This window comes from Acomys russatus, chromosome 6, assembly GCF_903995435.1.
Source record: "Acomys russatus chromosome 6, mAcoRus1.1, whole genome shotgun sequence".
Taxonomy (NCBI): domain Eukaryota; kingdom Metazoa; phylum Chordata; class Mammalia; order Rodentia; family Muridae; genus Acomys; species Acomys russatus.
Genome location: NC_067142.1, coordinates 58,935,147 through 58,959,042, shown reverse-complemented (window position 1 = coordinate 58,959,042; position 23,896 = coordinate 58,935,147). Strand labels below are relative to the sequence as shown.

The following is a 23,896-nucleotide window of genomic DNA, read 5'->3' as shown; positions in this document are numbered from 1 at the left end:
AGTAACATTACAAAAGGTTTATGCTTTAATTGTGCTTTTTCCTCATTTTAAAACAAATTTATAAAATGTCACTTTTTCAAGAAAGTGTACAATGCTCTCAGCCAATGTTTAATCTGGAATATAACTAAAGAAATGTGAATTTTATAATCATTCTCTAAACCTGTAACATTTTGTCATGGGGGGGAAAAAAAAAATATATATATATATATATATATATAAAACAGATGAACACTTAAGGCCAGTTAGAATGTGGCTTAGTACACGTGACAGATACTGAGGAAGAAAAGATCTGGTCTTGTGTATAGGTGAATGTTCTATATTTGTTTATTAGCTATATATCTAAGGCGTCTATGAAAGCAAGAACTTAATTTAGGTTAGGCATTATTATAAATTCAGTTTAAATGACTTTAATGTTTATTCCTCGGGCCAAGTGTAGTAGTGATTCTGTACTAAATATAAAGTCTCCCATGGGAAAAACTTTAAGGCCTTTCTATGTTTTCTCATTAGTCTATTTTAAATGCAGAACTATTGTCTCTTAAATTACCCGTCTTAGGTTCATTTCTGTTGAAACTTTATAGAGACTTCTTTTTTAAACTGTATGTTTATGTTTATATGTACAAACTTTAGTGAGTTTATGTGCACAGCTTGTATCCAAGAGCCCCCAGAGCCCAGGAAAACATGGAGCTGTATTGTTGAACCACCAGGTACTGAATCTGGGTCCTCTGTAAAAGCAATAAACACTCTGAACCATTGAGGCATCTCTCTAGCCCCAGAATAAATAGGATTTAAGTGAAATATCTTAACTATTGGAGTACTTAGTATTACCCATATTAAAATTAGTGTGTATCTTGAATGTCCCACAGAGTTAAGTACAGGTGACATTTTTTATTAATATAGTTTAGCTAGCTCTAAAATTTACTTAAAAATCTTTGTTAACTAGTATATGTTTTGATAGACCTCCATTATATATAGTCCATTGTATCTCAAAGTGATTTTCTTAAAATATGAAAGCATCCAGCCATTTTTTTCCCTAAATACCTGAGTATCAAAACTAAACATAAGGCAGTATACATATTAAAATCACAAGTTCTAGGCACTGTGAGGTAAAACAAAATATGAATAGTGCATACTACCTTAAAATTTCTAATTATTTATTGTGGTCATCTCTTTACATTAAAGTTTGGTGTGGTGAGGTACTTTGGTCCATGGGTTATTCTTGTTCTTGAGCCTAGTTATAAGATGCTGCTTATACTGTGGGGAAAAGATTTTTTATATCTGCACTGCCAAGTTAAATATTCAGGATAGAAATCTGTAGGCCCTCCGTATATGCTGAGAGTTGTAGTTCTTAGAACTTTAGTTTATAGAATATGGCTCTTGGATCACCTGGGTATTTTGTTTAAGATACAGGAGTTCATTTCAAGTACAAAGAGCACTACATTGAATAGTATGTAATTTATATTTGAGGCAGTTTCTTTTTTCCTGATAATTTGTGCTTACCCGAGTAGATCGTGTTTCTCTTTAGAACATAATTTTCAGCCTCTGTAAGCATTGTAACTTAAGTGATCAGATATGCCTTTTTGTACTGATGGGCCTTTTTGTAGCATGCTTAGATTGTGATATGTTGCCTGCCTTTTCAGGTGCCCCTGCCCAGCACCCTTCCCCTCCCTAAGAGGGAGACTATACAACAGAGCTCCAGCCTAACTTCAGTTCCTCCCACTACTTTCAGCCTCACTTTCAAGGTATGTACAACCTCCATCTCTGAGGCTCCTTAGTTAGTGCAGTGCAAGGAATGTAAGTTCATGATAAGAGTCTTTTGGTTTGGGGTTTTTTGTTGTTGCTTTTTGAGTGATGTCAAATTATACCTCAATCATGTTAGCTTTTAACAGTTTGACAATGACAAAGTCTATTGTCCTTGTGCATTTTGCCATAAAAATAGAATTAGTTTGTGATTTGTAGTCAAATACATAGTGCTAATTATAGTAAGAATGCTCTTTTAAGTCATGTGTAAATTGAATGGATGTGGGAAAGTTTTATGAAAGGCTATTAACACAAGTATACTTTATGAGCAAAACTGAGAAATTTTGGTTTGAAGTACTAAACGTTGAACTTGGGACCTCACATTTGAGGCAAGCACTTTGTCACCACATTCCAGCCCTTTGTTTATTTTCAAACACAACAGCACCAAGTAGCTCATGCTGGCTTTTAACTTTATGGTCTTTTCTGCTTCTTATATAGCAAGGGTTACAAGCTGACCTGTACCACTAGCTGGCATTTGCCTTGTTTTTCTAGCCTCTTATTTTCCTGCTTTTTGGGCATTGTTAATTCTTCTTTATAAGAAAATTACTTAATGTTATTTTAGGTCTCTGATTCATCTTGGATTTAGTTAGTGGTTAAGAGAAAAAAACGGTGGATTGTATATGTATATATATGTATACATCTTTAATATATATTATATTTAATATGTCTTCATTAATTTATTGTTGCCCTTTTGTTCATAATTCTGGCAAGCATGATACTTAATATCTAAAGGCAGGATTTTTTATGCTGTGCAGTAGAGGAAGACGTTGTCAATGTGGCCAATGTTCATTTCTAGACTCTTTCTACCCGACCTCACGATTACCTCTTTGTAAGAGTGTTAATAAATATGTGAGGCTGTGACTTAGAAGACATCTGTTGTGCCCAATCCTTACTGTTTAGTACCAATTTTTGTTTAGCCTTGCAGCTAATTTTCCGTACAGAGAATTACTATATCAGTCTGGGCTCGTTAACTTATTTTATAATTCAGATGATTTTTATGATTCTATTGATCTGTTTTACATAAGGAAATAACTTGCATACTTATTTTTGAGCGAGTTACTAATTCTTTAGAATATCTGTTGGGCTTTGCTTTTTTAACTCATTTTTTTTAACATTCCAAGGATTATTATATGCAGAGTTAAAATTAAATAAGCTTAACCTGTCATTTCTTTACTTTTGCTTTTTTAAAAGCCTTTCTTGCGAAAATGCTTAGTTGTAAAAATGTTCTATATGGATATTATTGGCAGTGTGTAAGATAATTAGCATCCTTTAATTTCCAAAGACAAACTGTTTCTTTTCTGGTTAAAAAGTGAAATTAAACCAAATATATATGGACTATATACCATATGATGTTACCTACAGCTGAAAAGACATAGTATTCTTTCAAATAACTACAACCCCAAAAGTCAGGTAACTGTTACAATAGTTAGCATACTAACTTCCCCACACACTGTTTTGTTCTGATTTACAATTATTTTCAACAGATTTTAATGAAGTCGGTATTTCCTAGGTATGTAGATTATTTGTTTTCCTTGCAGAATTTAATTAATAAAAATAGTTCAGACTTTCTCATCACGTTATATATGGAGAATCTAGAACATAAAATAGGGCTGGATGCACATCAGCAAAACCCAGTCTTCTGTCAGAAGCTAGGCACAAACCTCTGCTGTTCTTAAGGGTTGGAGGTGATACCATAAGCCTCTGGCTGTGGGTTCCATCATCCTGAACAACTAATGAAAAACTCAGCTAAAACACTGGTTTGGTGCTCAAATAGAGTAGAGGATAATGCAAGAGTCTGTGCAAGGACCACCCTGGAATTTAAGAAGAAGGATCTCAGAATTTGGAGTAGTTCAGGAAGCAGAAGCAGGTGCTCTCTTAGGTCTACAGAGTGAGTTCTAAGACAGCCAGGGCTAAACAGAGAAACCCTGTCTTGAACCTTCATGTGCTTCGCCACACCAAATTTAAAAGAATTTTGAAATTGGCATTTTAAAGGCTAACAAACTTATTAGTGTCATTAAAGATGCTACTTAGGAATAGTCTCTTACAAATCGTCTTAGAGATTATCTTGGGTTCCCTTTTAGCCCAGTATTCCTCGGGTAATAATGGAACCTTTTAGCCTCCATATGTTAGAATCTTCTGCTCTTCAACTCAAGTCACTGGATACACAAAATTATTCAACATTTGACCAATAGCTGGTCTAACATGAAGTGTGCTGTAAGAGAAAGTTAGATGCTGCATTGAAATTTTAATATTAAGCTGGGCATGGTGGCACATGCCTTTAATCCCAGCACTCAGGAGGCAGAGGCAGGTGGATCTCTGTGAGTTTCAGGCCAGCCTGGTCTACAAAGTGAGTCCAGGACAGCTAAGGCTACACAGAGAGACCCTGTCTCTAAAAACAAAACAAAAAAAAAAGAAAGAAAGAAATTTTAATATTAAAAAGGGAAATATCTTAACAAATGGATATAGTGACACTTGTGTAAATCTAAGGGCTTCAGAGATGAAGGCAGGAGTTGAAAGTCACCCTCCAGTACATAGTGAGTTTAAGGCCAGTCTGTTCTACAGCAAAACAGTGAAAACAAACTTAGTATTGTTTGTATCGATTGTTATTTCAGTTATGGAAACCAACTTAATATTACCTTTCTGTTTTTAGCTTTCAAAATGTAGCTGGTAGAAAATAAATTGCATAATGGTTATCATTGTTACCTGAAAGTTAGTAAATAATGCTGCTCCATTTTGAAGATCTAATTCTGCTTTTTAAAGAATGAGAGAGTATATAGGTAAACCAGAGTCATGGATATAAATGGCAATAGACAATATACAAGGCTACAAGTTGTCCTGTTACAATCCCATCTGCATTTGAGAAGTATTAGTTTAAAAAGAAAGGGAGGGGGGTACTTTGTAAGGCTTTCTTACAATAGATAGACACCTATCCCCACAGAGGAATCATACTTCTTTTCATTCCACTAATGAGAGGCAGGGCCATTTGTTTCTTGATAAGTGCTTTATCTATGGTTCAATGTGTATTTCCCAAAACTATCAATAAGTTCTGTTTAAAAAAAAAAAAAAAGCATAAAGCCAAGCGTGGTGCTGCACACTTGGGAGACAGAGGCAGGGAGATGGCTGTGAGTCCAGGACAGCCAGGGCTACACAGAGAAACCCTGGTTTTTAAAAAAAAAAAAAAAAAAAATCATGATAACCCTTGGGTGAAGGAGCCTGAAAACTCTCAGTCTGACATATTTGGAATCTACATACTGGAGTATAGAGCATGTGATCAGTTGGTTTTTTGTTTTGTTAGCTTTAACCGAAGTTTACTTTATTGCAGATGGAGTCTGCACGCAAAGCATGGGAAAATTCTCCAAACCTAAGGGAAAAGGGGTCCCCAGTAACTTCTACAGCGCCTCCAATTGTTAGTGGAGTCAGCAGTAGTGCCAGTGGACCAAGCACTGCTAGTTACAACTCATTTTCCAGTGCATCAATGCCTCAGATCCCTGTTGCGTCAGTCACTCCTACAGCATCTCTATCAGGTAGAAGTTTGTCCTGGCTGTCCTTTATACTTAGCGTACCTAGATAAGCGCTGTGCCACTGAGCTACACCCCAACTGAACGGCCTCCTTGTTATCTAAGCAGAAGACAACTCTACAGAAACTCCTTCCCTTCTCTTACCCATCCCTTTATTTGTGTCTCAGAATTTTAATGTGACTATTTTATTGGCTACTTATTAGAAAAGATTTTGCCAAATCCTCATGGAGAAAAATTGTCTTCCAGATTTTTCTGTGAAGTTCACTTTTTTGTTGTCAAGTTTACTATATCCAAGTAATTAAAAACCCCAGTCGGAAATATAAATTCCCACAGCTTTTAAGTAATTTTTTTCAGTATGTATCTAATTTAAAGGTATTACGGAAAAAAGTATACTTCTCATGATAAGCTAGGTGGTTAGTGTTTCTACTTTTGAGTGCTGTGTGGGAAAAACTTGTCACTGACTAGAGTTAGAAGACACTGTTTTTTTTCTTACAGTTTGGCACAACTGCCAATAAAGATTTTGTAGGTCTTAAAGAATGGAAAATATTTCCAGATGCTTGGGGCTGGAGAGATTGGCTCAGTGTTTAAGAGTTTAGCCTACTCTTCCAGAGGTCCTGAGTTCAATTCCCAGCAACCACATGGTGGCTCACAACCATCTGTAATGTAATCTGATGCCCTCTTCTGCAGATAAAGCACTCACTTACAATAAATAAATAAATTTTCAAAATATCCAAATGCTTGACTATGCAACCCTTTTATTTTTTTATTTTTTATTTATTTATATTTTATTATTATTATTATATATACACACACCCTGTACAGAATTTGTTGGCTTTGGCTGGTTTTTATTTGGTGATTACAACATTGATTTTTCATATTTTGCCATATTGTGCCAATTCTGAGAACGCACTCCATTCTACCACTGGTAAATGCACTGTTCTGTAGCTGTTTTTCTATTATCTGTAATAAATGTATTTAGACAAAACCAATGTGATCTTAGTACTTGAGAGACTGAAGCAGGAAGATTGGAAATTTGAGACCAACCTAGACAACTTTGAAGGCATTGTAATGTCCTGCCACAGAATGCCCTAATTATATATTTTTCTTTCTCTAAAGTTGTCCAGTCATTCCCCGTGCCCGTTTGTTAAGGCATCTTATTAGACTAGTTTCGACTCATAGTCTTCAGTGAGAATTGGTGTAAAGCAAACAAAACAAAGGCATGATTTATTTTTCATTTTCCTCCTCCCCTTTCAAGACAAGGTCTCTTGAATTCGTGACTGGACCGGAACTCTGTAGATTATAAGATTTTGCTTCTACTTCCTGAGTAAGGAGATTACAGTAACACTGTGCCGGGGTTATAGGCATGTGCCACCATACCTGGTTTATTAAGTGCCAAGGATATGGTACATACTAGGTACATCTCTGTGGGCTCAACTACATTGCCAGCCCCTAAGACACTCTATCCTCTCAAATATTTTTGATCTGTAGTTGCTTGAATGCTAAAATAGATAGGACCCACAGGATCCATAGAATCAGTAGACATATGTTATAAAGAGTGAACATGCTATGTTTTTCTCCCTTCTTCAAATACAGGAGCCGGTACTTACACTACCTCTTCTTTGAGTACAAAATCTACAACCACATCGGACCCTCCTAATATTTGTAAAGTAAAACCCCAACAATTACAGACAAGCAGCCTGCCTTCTGCAAGTCACTTTTCACAGTTAAGCTGTATGCCTTCCCTTATTGCCCAGCAACAGCAAAGTCCACAAGTTTATGTGTCTCAGTCTGCAGCAGGTAATAATTTTAGGGTTGGTTATAGGGATTTAGAAAGTGAAGATTCATGTGGGGTTTTTCTTCTCGTGGTACTTTTAAAAGCTTGGATTTTTTTAAAAAATGTGCTTAGTTAATATATCCTTCTCTGGATTTGAATTATTTTCATGGAGAAAAAGAATTCTGGGACTTTTAGAAGGAAAGTATTTATGCACAGGCACATGAGTTCGCATCTCTCCTTTTGTCTTGTACATTTATGACAAATTGGTGTCTTACAATTTATAAAATAATTTATGCATGTCCTACATTTTCACTAAAGTCAAATTTTGTTGCTTGAAAGATAATAAATAATGGTGTTCTTGATAGAGAGAACATAAGAATAGCAAATAAGAATAATGTTGTGATGGTGACTACTACAGTTGTCATTTGAAATGCTTAAATTCTGAAATCTAGGGAGCGAAGTTGTTTCTTGCCATTCATAAAAAGATTGTCACTACTAGCATATGTTAATACCTAAAGATACTATATTACTAGTAATACATAAAGCACATGGATCTTACAAAATGTGTGTCTTAATCTATACTGACTCTTTTAACGATAGGAATCTTGATTCTTTATATTTTTTTGAATCTTGATTTTTATATCTGCATCAAATTGCATGTTTGAAGCATGTAAAGATATATTTAAAATCTATACCAAATGTTTTCAGTAACTAAATGCTAATTGTTTTGGAATGTTACTCTATTATAGCCCATAGTTTAAAATTGGAGTGGATTTGCTGGTTCAGTCATTAGGTTCAATTTTTGTTTGAAATATTATGAGTACATAGCCAATTGAGAACATATGAGAGCAACTATTTTATATGACCCAGCAGCACCAAATTTAATGTCTTATTTACATGTACTTTTCTGCTAGAAATTTTATGTCTGTTTACATTTACACTTTTTCTGTGACTATTTTCAGAGGGCTCACATTTGAAATCTGTCAGAAAATCTTTTTTTTTTTTTTAACTGTTGTAATTTGGTTTAATATTGGAAAATTCTGAAATATAGATTATTTTTTTGTTTTTCCTGATGCTCTATAGCTCAAATTCCAGCCTTCTATATGGATACAAGTCATTTATTCAATACCCAACATGCGCGATTGGCTCCACCATCCCTGGCTCAGCAGCAGGGTTTCCAGCCTGGCCTCTCTCAGGTAAACTTCTGGATCCTGTATTTGTCTCTAATAATGTATCTTGGATTTTAGTAATAAATTCACTTCTGTTAAAATCCACTTTGAATTACCTTGGATAGGCTACTAGCAAAATTTGGAAATTTTCAATTCTCCAAATTACCAGAGCTTAATACACCAAGTGTGCAGTAAATCATAGATTAAAAAGAAAATTGATTTTAAAGGGCTGATATATACTATAAATCTTTTATTTTTATGTCTGGAGTTTTGTTTTTTTCCCAGTCTTGTGATTTTGTGTATATAAAGTTTGCACCTATTTAATAAATATAATGTATGTGCTTTTTAAATTGTATTGCAGCCAGCCTCAGTTCAGCAGATTCCAATTCCTATATATGCCCCACTGCAAGGACAGCATCAAGCCCAGCTGAGTTTGGGGGCTGGCCCTGCTGTTTCCCAGGCTCAGGAATTATTCAGTTCCTCTATTCAACCATATAGGTAAATTGTCTTAAATGTTGTCTATATTAATTTTAATAATTAAATTGCAGATTATGTAGCATCTAGTGCCAATTCCTTTTCTCCAAGCTCTAGGGTACCATGTTATAAACTAAATAATAATTAAGCATGTTTATTATATTTTTCAAGCCTATCTATGGTGATTTCAGCTGGGTCTTGTTTTCTTTTGTTCTTGTACTTAGTTCAGATAGAATTTTCATAACCTGTGGGCAGTCTTTATCTAGGCATTGTGACTGACACTTAAAGAGTCCCAGCTCTCAGGAGGCAGAGGCAAAAGGATCACTGCAAGTTCAAGGCCAGCCTGAGGTGTAGAGTGAGATCCTACTCAAAGCAATAAAACAAAGAGTTTTTAATTTCTTCCATATTGGTCTTAAGGCCATATGTATGTTTGTAATGTCACCAAAGAAAAAACTAGATTTGGTTCTCAGCTTTGTAGTGAACATGAGAAGTGTGAATCATTATTATATAAAAGGAAAAATGTAAACTGTTAGTTGCTAATAGCAGACTTTTATTTAGAACTTTTGCATGTGGAGCTCTGTTAAATACAGGACTTAATCTTGAAGCAAGTGACCCTACACATTGTCTCCCTACCTCATTACTGATTAGAGTACTTGGTTATTTGGGACACAAGATTTTCAGATTCTAAATAAAATTAATGTATAACATGACCTTGTCCTGCTTAATACTTCTGTAGATCACAGCCAGCCTTTATGCAGAGCAATCTGTCCCAGCCTTCTATGGTCCTTTCTGGTACAGCTATCCACAACTTCCCAGCTGTCCAGCACCAGGAACTTGCTAAGGCACAATCAGGTCTTGCCTTTCAGCAGACTTCAAACACTCAGCCTATCCCTATACTGTACGAACATCAGCTGGGGCAGGCATCAGGACTAGGAAGTTCTCAGCTGATAGATACACATCTTCTTCAGGTAAGGCCATGCTTACTTCTGTTCTTGGTTTGGTTTGGTTTTGCTTTTTAATCTAGATTGTTTTAAGCACATAATTACAATTTTTTAAAAATCCATAAAAGGTAAATATTAAAATGTATACAGGACTGGGCAGTGGTGGTGGGCACCTTTAATCCCAGGACTTCGGTGACAGATGCAGTTCAATATCTGAGTTCAAGTCCAGTCTGGTCTACAGAGTTCCAGGATAGCCAAGACTATGCAGAGAAACCCTGTCTCAAAAATCAAAAAATAACCAATAAAAAAAAGATAATCAAAAACGAGTAAAAGAAAGAAAGAAAATCTTCCTTTTGTTTTTCTTCTTTTGAGACAGGGTTTCTCTATGTAGAACAGGCTAACCCTCAAAGGTCTACCTGCCTCTGTCCCCCATGTGCTGTCATTAAAGGTATCTGCCACCACGCCCAGCTAAGATCTTCCCTTTTTAAACAGTAATGTTGATACAGATTCCATGGGATTTCCTTCTTAGTTTTTCTTTTAAATTTTTCTAGGCAAGAGCAAATCTTACCCAGGCCTCAAATCTTTATTCTGGACAAGTACAGCAGCCTGGTCAGACAAATTTTTATAACACTGCCCAATCACCAAGTGCTCTCCAGCAGGTAAACTATGGCATGGTAAATTTCCTCAATTTTCTATATTATTATTTGTATTGTTTTGTTATTCTTTGGAAATCATATAGAACCAGATAGGGGAAGTGGTTTTCAAACTTCACCAAAATGTTCTGGCAATTCCATTAGGTCCATTGTAAGTAGACGGCGCTTCATTGAATCCTGTAACAGCCAGCTCCTCACTAGACCTACACCTCTAATTCATTCTAGATTTTTCTCGCCCCCCCCCCCTTTTTTTTTTAAGCCAGTGTATATAAGAAAGGAATTCATGATTATGGAAGTTTGAGAGCCATTTCGTCAAAAAATATAATTGGTGATATACCTATTAGTGTCCGATGAGAAAGAAGATGCTGAACAGTTAGTATAATATAGCAGAGTGGCAATAAGGACAGCACCTTAAGTGTATGGTTACAGTTAGACTTTTTAATAGAAAATGGGTGTTCTCTTCTGACATGTTTATACCTGGTAGAAGGCTAGAGGAGAAAAACCAGAATCCTTTGGTTTGCCATTGTAAGGAATGATAGTTATAATGTCATCTTATTGACAAGTAAGAGTTGTTTGTATGAAAGCTAAAGCTTCCTTTTCTTATGAATACTGATTTTACCCAAACCTGTAAATAATGTGGGAATGTTTGAGGAGAGAACTTACACTATTTTAGTTGTGTGTGTTCTGGTTATTTGATTTGTGCTCTGAGTATCTTCAAAAGTAGTCATCATAAGCCAAGCGTGGTGGGACCCGCCTTGAATCCCAGCACTCAGGAGGCAGAGGCAGGCGGATCGCTGTGAATTCGAGGCCAGCCTGGTCTACAAAGCAAGTCCAGGACAGCCAAGACTACACAGAGAGACCCTATCTTGAAAAAACAAACAAAACAAAACAAGGAAATTAGTCATCATTTCAGTTAACATAGTTTCTTCACTACAGTTAATATATACGGACTGTAAATCCCAATGTCCATATGATAATGAAATCACCAAACACCACATTTCTCAAGGCCCGACCCTGTTTTTAAGCAATGTATGGTTATATGTTGATGTCCCATCACTAATAACAAAAATTGATATAGTTAGCACTGAGTGTGGTGATTAATACATTAATCTCAGCACTTGGAAAGCAGAGGCAAGCAAATCTCTGTGAGTTCAAGATCAGCCAGGACTACATAGTTGAGCCTGTCTTAAAGGGGGGAAGATTGAAGAGTGCTAATTACTTACGTAAAGATTTGATGTGGTATATATTTGATGAAAATATTTTGCTTATATTTTTAATTTAAAAATTCTTTGGCACTTGGGAGGCAGAAGCAGGTGGATCTCTGTAGTTGGAGGCCAGCCCGGACTACAGAGTGAGTTCCAGCACAGCCAGAACTGTTACACAGAGAAACTCTGTCTCGAAAAAACCATAAAAGAAAAAGAAATTCTTTTAAGAGCTGTATGTATGTCTGTGTGTTTACTCACACTAATTTTAAGCACATGGTTAGAGTTTCCGTTTGCTGCTTTCTCCAGGTTACAGTACCTTTGCCAGCATCCCAGCTTTCCCTGACTAATTTTGGATCTACAGGACAACCTCTTATTGCTTTGCCTCAGACGCTTCAGCCCCAGTTACAGCACACAAACCCACAAGCACAGGCTCAGAGCCTGAGTCGTCCTGCTCAAGTCAGCCAGCCTTTCAGAGGATTAATCCCTGCTGGAACACAGCACAGCATGATGGCAACCACAGGAAAAGTAAGTTAGTGTACATAAGACTTCCCAGCCCGTGCCTGTCAGAGAAAGTAGATGTGTTTTATGTTTGTGTCGTCTTAGAAAATAAAATACAGCCGGCATAGTGGTACACACCTCTAATCCCAGCACTCTGGGAGTCAGAGGCAGGTGGATCTTTGTGAGTTTGAGGACAGCTTGGTCTACACAGCAAAATCCAGAACAGCCAAGGCCACCAAGAGAAACCCTATCTCAAAAATAAGATGATTACGACAAAATACACATACATCATGGTAGGCACGTGCGTGTGTGTACACACAATAAATAAAATGTAACATTAAAAGGGCTGTAAGATGGCTCAGTGAGTAAAGTTACTCTCTGCCAAGGCCTAAGACTTTAGTTCAATCACAGGGGTGCACATGGTAGGAAAGAGAGAACTGGTAGCCCAAACACTGACCTCCATATTCAGGATGAGGAAGTGTGCACATGCCAAGTAAGGCATAATATAAGTCAACATCAATATTTACAGCCTCATAGAAAACCTCAAGTGAATGTATGCTTGTGGTTTTTTTCTTACATTGCTATTTGCTGCTTTTTTTTTTACACTTCCTATTTCTTGTCTATTAACAAAGAATTTAGCTTTTTTATACAAACATTAGAATTATATAATCTTAGATTTGTCTAATTGTAAGGTGGCTTGGTCCCTTAGCTGTAGGATTTCTATAGTAAGCTCTCCTAACTATTTGATAGTTTAATCATCACTATTTTATAGTTAAATACATCACTTAGCTTACAGAATTAAAGGAATGTTAACTTTATTGTGCTTTTTTTCCCCAGATGTCTGAAATGGAATTAAAAGCCTTTGGGAGTGGCATTGATATCAAACCAGGGACACCTCCAATTGGTGGTCGAAGCACCACGCCAACATCTAGTCCATTCAGGTAAAGTAGAGTTTTTGGTTGTTTTTGTTTTTGTTTTGTTTTGTTTGTTTTTGGTTTCTCTGTAGACACAGGCTGGCCTTGAACTCACAGAGATCGGCCTGCCTCTGCCTCCAAAGTGCTGGGATTAAAGTCATACACCACTATGTCCAGCTAGGGTAGACATTTAAATTTTCTCAGGAAATTGTACAATAATTTGAAATTTTGAAAACTCAGTTGTTAAACAACTAATGTGTTAGCAGCCCTATGCTAAGCAGAAGTTATTGAGACATTTATCTTGTAATCTTATCTAAGATGTTAACCCTGTGTGTTAAGAACATCCTGTCAATACTAGTACAGCAGCTCTATCACCTTTGCCTCTCTTAAAGTGTCACTATATTCAGCGACTAAATGTAATGAAAATACAAAAGAAATGTCCTTGAAAATGTAACAGCATTGTTTACTTGGCACTACTCTACTAACCAGTGACTTCTTTTCCAAGGGCTACTTCGACAAGTCCAAACAGCCAGTCTAGCAAAATGAACAGCATTGTTTATCAGAAACAGTTCCAGTCAGCCCCTGCCACAGTGAGAATGACACAACCGTTTCCTGCACAGTTTGCACCCCAGGTAGGCAGACACAAGGGAGAACGAGGATAGTGCTTATAAATGGTGGCTAATCTAACTAAAGTTGTGGCTTCATAATCATAACATAGGTGACCAGTTATGGTGTACACCTTTGAATGGCAACTTGTCTGGCTTTAACAGTAAATATATGATACTCAAATGTAAATAGAGACAGTGGTTGTTTAGTCTTAAAGCAGACATTAGAAATAGGATTCCCCACACAGCTCTTGACAGTTTGAGTCCCATTTCTTTTGTCTTTTTTTAAGAAGTTTGATTTTCAGTGAAGGGTCCCAGTGCTTAAGTTTTCCAGGCCCACAGTTGGGTTTTGTTTTTATGGTATTGTGCAGTTAAAGTAAGATTTTTTTTAAGGATATTTAAAATCAATGTGTAGGTGTATTTGCTTCTTCTCCCCTGCTGATCATATTGAAGACTAGAACTGGTTCCTAAGGACACATTTGTTGAGTCACTGTAACCTTCCCTTCAGATTATGCGTAGTGTAGAAGTGTACTTTTTTGCAATTGTCCTTTTCTGTGTCCCCATTAAAAGTTTGCAGCTAAAGTGCCATAGCATGCTTTGCCTAATTTTTCTGTTAAACTTTATAAGCATGGCCCATTTATTCTTTGTCCTTATTAATGGAATGGCAGAATCCAAAAACTTTTACTGGCAGAGTGGGCACAGATTTACTCTGGGATAAGCCAACCTGATCTAGTTGGCCTTTTTTTTTTTTTTTTTTTTTTTTTAACAGTTCAATGTTGTATGTTTTGTTTTTTCACTCAGATTCTCTCTCAGCCTAACCTGGTCCCTCCATTGGTAAGAGCCCCACATACTAACACCTTCCCAGCGCCTGTACAGAGGCCACCAATGGCACTGGCCAGTCAGATGCCTCCTCCGCTGACCACAGGCCTCATGAGCCATGCTCGTTTGCCACATGTAGCCAGGGGTCCTTGTGGATCACTATCTGGAGTCAGAGGTAATCAGGCCCAGGCTGCGTTGAAGGCTGAACAAGATATGAAGGTTAGTACAGTGTAAACGGCCAACAGAGAAGAGTCTGTCTCTAAACCGTGTCTAAAATGCCTCTGGACCCATAACCATGTATCCAGGCATTCGTTGTCTTTATCAGACTTAACCAAGCTAACTACTTTTATTCGTCCCCTACCCCATTTTTTTTCTCCCTTCCATCTTTCCCTTTCCTCCTTTTTATGACCTCCTCCCTTTTTTGCCACTGTAGTCAGAAAGCAAATTAATATTTTAAACTATATTCGAATCAATTGCTTATGAAATAGGTATTTGAGGGAGATCTGAGTTTGGATGCAGTATTTTTAAATATTAAGAAAGAAGTAATATGAATTAGTTATTACAGACTATCCATTTTATTTCCTCCCCCCTTTTTTTTCCCCTTCCTACCCTCCCCCCACCCACCCACCTTAATTACATAATCATGTTTATGTGAACTCTGGAATGGGTAAGACATGTTAGCTACCTTGTTTTTTCTTTTTCAGAAGTCATTTGAGTAATTTTCATCTCAAACTGTTTCCACATCTTTTTTTTTTTTTTTTTTTTTTTTTCTCTTCTTTTTCTTTTTCTTTTTTGCCTGCCACCTAAGGTGGCCATGTTCTAGAAATGCAATTAAAGATGAAGAACTCAGAAAAGCACTTTGGGATCCTTCATGATGAAAGGCACAAATAAGCATAGGTTTGCTGAGGACATTAGGAGTCTGTGTGGGGACAGTTCTCAGCATAGATCTTAACAACTGCCTGTATGGCCAGTTACAATTTGTTTCTGTAATTACTTTAGGGTTGGCATTAAGAATCTTAGTATTTTACTTGTTTTATCACTACATAGATTACACAAGAACAGAGAAAAGCTTACTGCTTAGGAGCAGGGAAATGTGCACAAAAAATTCTTTACTCTGAATTAGAAACATATTTGCAATAATACTATTAAGAATTCAGTCAACTGACTTAAGTTTCTTGGTTGATATCCTTTGTGTTTCTAATGCTGAGTAATCAGATTTAAAGACCTCCCTATAGGAGCACTCTCATGACACATTACTTAATTTTGTTAGTCTGTGTGCCTAGGGTTTCCATCTGTTTGTTACTACTAAAAGTACTAGCACCAAAAGCTTTGCAGATTGGGTAGCCTTCTGCTCCTGGCTACTTGCCACTTGATTTTTAAACATTCTCTTGTGGCATTAGAACATAATACTATTAGTGGGGTGGTAGTGTTCAAATTTTTGAAAATTGTTTTTTGATTTTTAGAAGTTCTTGTTGCTTTCTTTTGTTGTATGCAAGAGCGCTAGAAAGATAAGTTTTGGTTGTAAATAGTACTATAATTTACAGATTAACGTAAGTATTCTTTGGGGCACATCATTAGTAAAACTAAGATTATTTACCAGCTCAGAATGTGGTAGGAGCTATCAGAACTTAGTGATGGAGTGAAGTTGTAGTTACTAATTTCTGATGCTCTTCCCCTGCAGAAGAGAGCTGTGGGAAGAGGACTCAGCCACAAGACATTTGGTCCTAGGTGTTGGTAATGCCACAATATAAGTGCTTCCTTTTCATTTTATTGTAGACCACATATTGATAACTAGAAGTTTTAAGTGTTACATTACATGTATGTTTTCAGAATTGCAAACAGCCTCCCTAAATAAAGTTTGATATTAGTGAGCTGTTCCCCAAAAAGATACGAACCACAGCAATGTCTTAATTTATTGTTTATAAGATGATAGAGTCTAGAAAGATGGTGGGAGGTGGTCTTATTTCAGGTGTTTGGTTTTTTTTTGTTTTCTTTTGTTTTAACAAAATCACAGAATGTTTTCAAAGATAGAATGAAGCCTATCAATGGGGCCAAACCAACTTAGGGAAAATTGATTTTTGTGATTGGTGTAAAAATTTGAACTGAAATTGATTTGACAGGCTTTGGTAATGTTAGGTAATATTGCAGTATTTTTCAGTTCATCTTTTCTTATTTTTTAAGGCAAAGCAGAGAGCAGAGGTTCTTCAGTCCACGCAACGGTTCTTCTCTGAACAGCAACAGAGCAAACAGATAGGAGGCAAAGCCCAGAAAGTGGACAGTGATTCAAGTAAACCTCCTGAAACACTGACTGACCCTCCTAGTGCCTGTCAGGAAAAAGTAGAAGAAAAGCCGCCTCCTGCACCCACCATAACCACCAAACCTGTTAGAACTGGACCAATCAAACCTCAGGCGATCAAAACCGAAGAAACAAAATCTTAAAGGCTGTGATTTATTGCAGGGCATTGGGGGTGGGTGAGCAGGGAGAGTGAAGTCAAATAATGCCAGCAGCCACAGGGGTAAAGCGATCTGTGACATTATCCTGTGAGATGCACAAGGGACATAGAGCATTTTATACTGACAGCTGCTACCCCAGTTAAAATGAGGCTTTACAGGCTCCTGCCTACTGTGTAACATTTGCATCTTCAGTCAGTTCATATGCAAGAGTGTGCGCACAGCCTGTAAGTGCATACTGTTTAGATCAAGGAGCTTTATGATTAAATGAAACACCAGGAGTAGGAGGAGAAGGATACCACAGAGTAGCTCAGCTGGGCACTGAGTAGTCCCAGTGTTACACCATTTGTGGTTCTTCTGCTCCCTTGTGTTCTTTGGATGTGTCTGTGGCATTTCTAGGCTTGAAAGTAAAATGATGCTAACTGGTGCTGGATAGAGGAGCCTTATTTTTTATTATGGCAGCTTGCTATTTTTGTAACATGGTGATTTGGTTGAACACAATAAAGTACAGTAGTAACTGATCTCCCCTTCTTCCTGGATGAGTGAGCAGATGATTAAATATTGATGTCAGCATCCTTGAGAATATTCAACTGAGCAACATTTGGCTTCTGCTTCTATTTAAAATGATGCTTTGTTTTGATTGTGGTCCAAAGCTTTGAAGCACTACTTGGCATCTCTTTAGAGGTCTCATTGTTTAAACATAACAGATTTGATAAAGTGTTGGTAGGGCGAGGTCTTGCTTGTCTCCACTAGGTCATCTTCATATGAATCCAGTGGTTATAGGGTTTTGTTTTAGAGACACTTGATTTTTTAATAACGGTTTTTAGCTGACATTCATGGAGAGAATGCATCCTTAGAGCTGTGCCACTATTGAAAGAAAATCCTATGTAAGAGTGTGTTTCTTTAACAGAGCTGTGTCACACCATCCTCTGGGCCCTCTGCTGGAAAAGTAGAATCAAGTCTCAAATAATGCCTTTTAAATTGTATCCTCTAGTATTATAGATATAGGGCAGTACTGTATCATACCTCTGTGAATGTAAAATAGCTTGTACCTGCTTTATGATACGTAGTAGTGACCGTGCTTTATCAGAGCTGTTTTTAATGATGTTGCTCAGAATGTTTTCTTTCCAGATGATGATTGAGAAGCTAATTTAAAAAAAAAAAAAAAATGGTGCCAGGTACCACAAGAGGAACAGAACTGTGCTGTTTTCTGGGATTTTGTTTTTACTTTTTTTTTTTTTTTTTTTTTTTTTAATGGAGTGTGCTGGATGTCTCTACAATTTTGTTTAAATGACTGCAGAAACCTGGAAAAGCTGTTGCTGCTATTGATGCGTAACATACTGCTATTATTGGTCTTTTTATATAAATATAAATATATATATATACATATATATATAATTTGAATTTTTGGAAACTTTAGCTGTGCTGTCAACTTTGGAAAAAAGTATCCCAGTTTACTGTGTTGAGTTGGCATTGTACAGAAATTAACAGCCATATTGGTCTAGAAATGTTGAACTTAATTTTTTTTTCCATTTGTACAGGGGTAACGCACTGTATTAAATATGTAAGGTCTTATCTATGTGGGTTTGATTACAAAAACTAATAAAGTATTCTCTAAATAATGAACCTTGGAGCTTCTAATCTGTTCCAAAATATGAAGCAATGCTTGTTAATGTACCAAAGACAACAATCAAGAGTACATTTACACTATAGGAAAAAATTGTCATCCAAAGACAATTGAAATTGCCTTGAGTTTAAGAATTTTAAAGCTGGAAAAATGGCTCAGTGCTTAATTAAGCACACTGGCTGTTCTATCAGATGGTCCGGGTTCAATTCCCAACACCCACATGGCAGCTCACAACTGTCTGTAACTCTAGTTCCAATGGCTCTGACATGTCACACCAAAGAATCTTAAACCCTTTTCAGTCAGTCAGTGTTCTGGAGGTAGTAATTATGGCTCCTGTTCTCAGGATAATCAAACTTTGATTGCAAGATGGGAGCAAGAGAATGATAAGGAATTAAAGGTCAGTCTCGGCTAAGTAGCAAGTTTGAGGTCCTAGGCTCTGTGAGACCCTATCTCAGGGAGAAAGAACAAGCTAGGGAGATGAGCAGATCTCTTTGTTTCAGGACAGCCAGGGCCACAAAAAGAATGGTAGGGAGCAGCAAACTAGAATTAGATAGGAAACCTAAGACTGATTTAAACTGCCAAACAAAACATTTTACCATTTTTGGATGTAAATAGAAGGACCAAAAGTAGATCTGAATATTTGTATGGTTGGTTTTTTGTTTTTGTTTTTCATTCATTTTTGTTAGCATGTTCATAGTCATTACCATTATTTACTGAGTTGGCAAAGCTCAGATTTGAGTTGTTTGTTCCTGTATATAGGTCACAAGGCTTCTAGACAGGGCTTTACAGAGCCAGTGACTGACTCAATATTTGTGCCTTTGGATATTGTTGTTTTGAACACTCCAAGGACATTGGCTAAGCTTTCAGGTCTGTGGATTTCTAAGATCAGAAGAAGTATGGTGAGGGTTAGAAACCCTGTCAAAGAGCTAAGTATCACATATTTGCCTTCTTGCTAAGTCACTTCTGTCACTGCTACTTTGTATATTCCAAGCTTAAGTTTAAATTCCTACCTTTTAGGTCATGAAAGATTAAGAAGTCTCTTGTTTGCATTGTCCCTGTGTGCTAGTACATACTGCTTTGCTGTGATAAAGCACCACTGATAACTTTTTGTCTAGGTCTGCAGTGGAAAATGGTGACAAGCCTGTCCAGTGGAAGTAAAGTATCTGTGTAAGTCAGCGGTTCTCAACCTATTGGTCGTGACTCTTGGATGTTTGAAAGACCTTTTCACAGGGGTCACTGACCTAATACCATTAGAAAACACATATTTGCATTATGATTAATAGCAACAAAATTACAGCAATAAAGTATCAACAAAAACAGTTCTGATTAAGCAGAATTGGCGGTTAAGCATAGTTGTTGGACCATGATTGGTTCTTAAGAATGCCCTTTAAAATGATTGGTTACTAGTTATTATATCCCTGAGGGGGCAAGAGCTAAGCTTGGGACATCATGTGCTGTCAGGTATTCGGACAGATATAGGGTGTGGCTTTTCTCAAAAGTATAGAACATCCCTGAAGCCATCTCAAAAAGTACCGAGTTGCCAGGGTTGAAAAACAACTTTTCTGTATCTTCAACTGAAAACACACAAAAATATGGCTAGAATGAGAGTGTGTGGAGAACACAGTTTACTTTTTTTTTTTTTTTTTTTTTTTTTTTTTTTTTTTTTTTTTTTTTTTTTTGTGGTAACGTAGTTGAGTATGTGTGGGTAGTATGTCTAAAGGCATCAGAATTAATGCACTAAATATGTACAATTTTATATCAATGACAACAATACAACATGGTTTTAACTACTTTTTCTTGCTATCTGTGTAAAATCCAAACCCACTGCTTTAAGAGTTCATTTTGTATACTTCACATTCAGATTTATTGTTCAATTCTGGACCATGTTCTATTTTCACTTTTGTCTTCTCAAATAAGTCATATCTGGTGCATTAGCTTTTATGTGACCATATCCATGAACTGTGGGTCGGTAAAGTTACACTTAAGTCTTAAAAAAAAAAAAAAAACCACAGTTCTGATTACGGGTCACCACAACATGAGGAACTAACTGTATTATACTTATCTCTGTCTTATGGCCCCAAAATAACCCCAGAACAGTCACAGCCCCTTGAGCTGCTCCTGTAAACAGCATGGTCCGTATTTTTCACTTAGTTAATTCTGATTATAACGAAAGTGATAGAATGGGGTAGGTAGGTGTAATTTGAAAAGTTCTTCTCGTCATGTAAACCTTAGAAGTAACCCAAAAACTGGGTCAGAGGCAAGATGTAAAAGGCTGAGTGGGAATAAAGCCTCTGAGTTGAGAGTACCAGAATGGAATGTGTTTTTTAATAGTTCAATCACCAGATTTTTGGATTTTTTTTCTTGTGCAGCCATTACATTATATTTCATAGTTTATTGGCCTTGAGTTTCACATTATGTAACCAGTTAGTCCAAAACTTAGTAGTTCAAAATAACAAGTCTCATTAAAGTTCCTACAAGTTAAGAATGTGTTGCTTTGGTGTGGTGCCTTTGACTCGAGGCCCTAAAGATGAGATGTGTTAAGTTTCAGATGTGAAGAACTAGCACTCCTGTCTCTGGGCCTCTGGATCCAAGCCAAGTGTGTGTGCTCTGGCAGAATAATACTGGGTGCAGACCAGGTAAAGGAATAAGGAAAATAAACAGTGGGCAACAGGGAGGTGGGAGAGTCTCCTTCAGTAGGCCTTTTTAGCAAAGGAGAAAAAGGGTGACTAAACAGCTACCCCCAGTGCTGGTGCTCTGCCTGCTCAAATGTCACTGAGTTCTGGCCACCTGTCTGCTGCCATCTTAGAAGTTGTACCCTTGAAGTGTTGGAGCATGAGTCAGGACCTTTAATTGAGATCTCATAACCTGAATCACACAACAGCTCACACTTTACAGCTGTTATGGTGCCTGACTTAATAATTTGCCAAGTGGACCGTGTTGAAACATACCCTCAAAAGGACTGTGGGTTGATCCCAGGTTTCACAGTAACTGCTGAGGAAAATGCTCTGAAGAGGCTCCTTTGCCATTCTTCTCGCCTCCATCCCTTTTCATGGCAGCTGCCTTGCATTCTCACTTAGGATGAAACCCTCGTCCAGCTTTAAAAGGAGCCTAGTTAAGACTAATACACTGACTTTACCTATTTGGTGTTTATTTTCTAATTCTCATGGTTATTCTCTTGAGAGCTATCCTTTCTCAGCTGTAATGAGTGCGATTTCTTCCTCGTCTGTGTCTAGCTTTCCACCAAATGTCTTCTGCAATGTTGTTTTATGTGTGAAGGACTGCTTTAGTTTGTCCTCCTCTGATAATCCAGAGCCTGGCATTAGCCACCAACTTCCTGGAGTACAGAGAACTCTAAAGTTGCAACAGATCACTTTAGGCACACCCCTCTAACAGGGTAAATAATGCTTAGTGGGTTTTGAAAGTACAGAGAAAAGTGTGTCCATCCCGATCTCAGTGTTGTAATTGCTTTCCCCCTTTCCTTTCCCAAGCCCTCAGCTGGAAAGTTAGCTACTATTTGCACCCTACAAACTAGAATAGCTACAGAAGTTGGGAACGCCTGTCCAGATTATATGCTGCAAAACTATGTATAACCAGCAGAGACCGCTAGTACATAAAGAAGGGAAGCTGCTAAGACAAAGCCTGTTGAGCTTGTTGGTTACTACTTAACCAGCGTGAATCACAAGCTCAGTTACCTTCTTCCCTAACCCAGCACACCTTGGATCCAGAAAGAATTCATCTCAAAGTTTCACCTTTTATTTTCTGTCCCTTGTGTTTAAGATTTATTTTTATTTCATGTGTATGAGTATTTGCCTGATTGTATGTTTGTGCACATTGTGTCTGCCTGGTGCCCAAAGAGATCCCTTGGAATTGGAGTTCCAGATGGTTTTGTGCTGCTTTGTGGGTGATGGTCTCCCCTGGCAAGAGCAGCAATGTTCTTAGCCACTGAAACCCACCCCCACCTCTTTTGGAGGGGGGCAGGGTTTCTCTGTGTAGCCTTGGAACTCTGTAGACCAGGCCAGCCTCAAGCCTCGGACTCAGAGATCCTCCTGCCTTTGCTGGGATTAAAGGTGTGAGTCACCACACCTGGTGTGAAACATCTCTTAAGCACATTGTTATTATCATCATTACAATTTAAATGCTTTTATGTTTTATTTTTATTTATCTTCACACATTTATCTACTACTCACTATTAAGCAAACTTTTTTGGCCTTGTGTTTTCAACCTCTTTTGGTTTTTTATGAGACAGGATTTCTCTGTGTAGCCTTGGCCGTCCTGGACTCGCTTTGTAGACCAGGCTGGCCTCAAACTCACATCGATCTGCCTGCCTCTGCCCTCCGAGTGCTGGGATTAAAGGTGTGCACCACCACAACCGGCTTCAACCTCTTATATTCTGCTTTTTGTACTATTTTGGCCTTATACTACTGCATGCTTTTAAAACTGATGTTTTTGTTTTATGTTCCCCTTCTTGTGTTTATGTAATTGAGGTTACGGATTTCTCTCATTATTGGGAAATTTTTCTTTAACTCTTTTTTTAATCTCTTGAGTTTCTTACTCTTCAGAGATTTCTCCACTGTTTCTCTCTCTCTTTCTCTCTCCTATTTACTTTTTTTTTTTTTTTTTTTTGAGACAGGATTTCTCTCTGTAGCCTTGGCTGTCCTGGACTCACTTTGTAGACCAAGCTGGCTTTGAATTCACAGCGATCCACCTGCCTCTGCCTCCCAACCTATTTACTTTTTATTCATAATCATAAACTTAACTCTGCAATCCAGCTAAACTTGGAGGGGAATGAGGACAATAGGGGACCCAAAGAGCTTCAGTGAGAGCAGAGATTACAGGGTACTGGGAGCATATGGGGTGGGGGAGCTCTCCTGAGCTACAAAAGGAATGGTCTGCTGGTTAAGATGTCTGCAAGTCAAAAGAATTAGAGCTGTCCACAGTCAGAAATGGTGATCTTGCTGGTTTTGTCATTGCCTGATCCAAAGCGCTCCATGGCTTCCACGATGCTCATACCTTCTTTCACCTTCCCAAAGCCCACATGCTGCCATCCAGCCACTCAGTCTTAGCAGTGCAGATAAACAACTGGGAACCATTTGTGTTTGGTCCAGCATTTGCCATGGGCAAGATGCCAGGACCTGTGTGCTTCAGGATGAAGTTCTCATCCTCAAATTTCTCCCCATAGATGGACCTGCCGCCAGTGATATTACGGTGTATGAAATCACCACCCTGGCACATGAATCCTGGAATAATTTTGTGAAAAGAGGAACCCTTATATTCCAGATCCTTTCTCTCCAGTGCTCAGAACATGGAAGTTTCCTGCTGTCTTTGGAACATTGTCTGCAAATAGCTCAAAGGAGATGTGGCCCAAGGACTCGTCATCAGCCGCGGTGTTGAAGAACATGATGGGGTTGACCATGGCTGCAGCAAGCGGCGAAAGGAGCAGCGGCATCTTCA

The 23,896-nt window shown here is 37.7% G+C and overlaps 1 protein-coding gene and 1 pseudogene across 9 annotated transcripts in view; one reads left to right on the top strand and one right to left on the bottom strand.

Annotated features, from left to right (window-relative positions):
* The window catches only part of Prrc2c (proline rich coiled-coil 2C), a 72,272-nt gene extending 53,832 nt beyond the window's left edge, over nucleotides 1-18,440 (top strand). For 3 of the 9 annotated variants that reach the window (XM_051147706.1, XM_051147708.1, XM_051147705.1), the window contains exons 24-35: nucleotides 1,638-1,739; nucleotides 5,120-5,321; nucleotides 6,909-7,112; nucleotides 8,173-8,285; nucleotides 8,620-8,756; nucleotides 9,469-9,700; nucleotides 10,225-10,347; nucleotides 11,838-12,056; nucleotides 12,867-12,970; nucleotides 13,449-13,575; nucleotides 14,350-14,586; nucleotides 16,549-18,440. In XM_051147706.1, the coding sequence (XP_051003663.1) occupies nucleotides 1,638-1,739; nucleotides 5,120-5,321; nucleotides 6,909-7,112; nucleotides 8,173-8,285; nucleotides 8,620-8,756; nucleotides 9,469-9,700; nucleotides 10,225-10,347; nucleotides 11,838-12,056; nucleotides 12,867-12,970; nucleotides 13,449-13,575; nucleotides 14,350-14,586; nucleotides 16,549-16,806 (2,058 nt within the window). In that variant the 3' untranslated portion in view covers nucleotides 16,807-18,440. Of the gene's footprint in view, nucleotides 1-1,637; nucleotides 1,740-5,119; nucleotides 5,322-6,908; nucleotides 7,113-8,172; nucleotides 8,286-8,619; nucleotides 8,757-9,468; nucleotides 9,701-10,224; nucleotides 10,348-11,837; nucleotides 12,057-12,866; nucleotides 12,971-13,448; nucleotides 13,576-14,349; nucleotides 14,587-16,048; nucleotides 16,102-16,548 lie in introns of all 9 variants that reach the window. The other 6 variants (XM_051147713.1, XM_051147712.1, XM_051147709.1 and 3 more) reach the window with 5 other exon arrangements.
* A 4,732-nt stretch (nucleotides 18,441-23,172) lies between these two features.
* LOC127191017 (peptidyl-prolyl cis-trans isomerase A-like) lies at nucleotides 23,173-23,858 on the bottom strand (annotated as a pseudogene).
* Nucleotides 23,859-23,896: the final 38 nt, after the last annotated feature.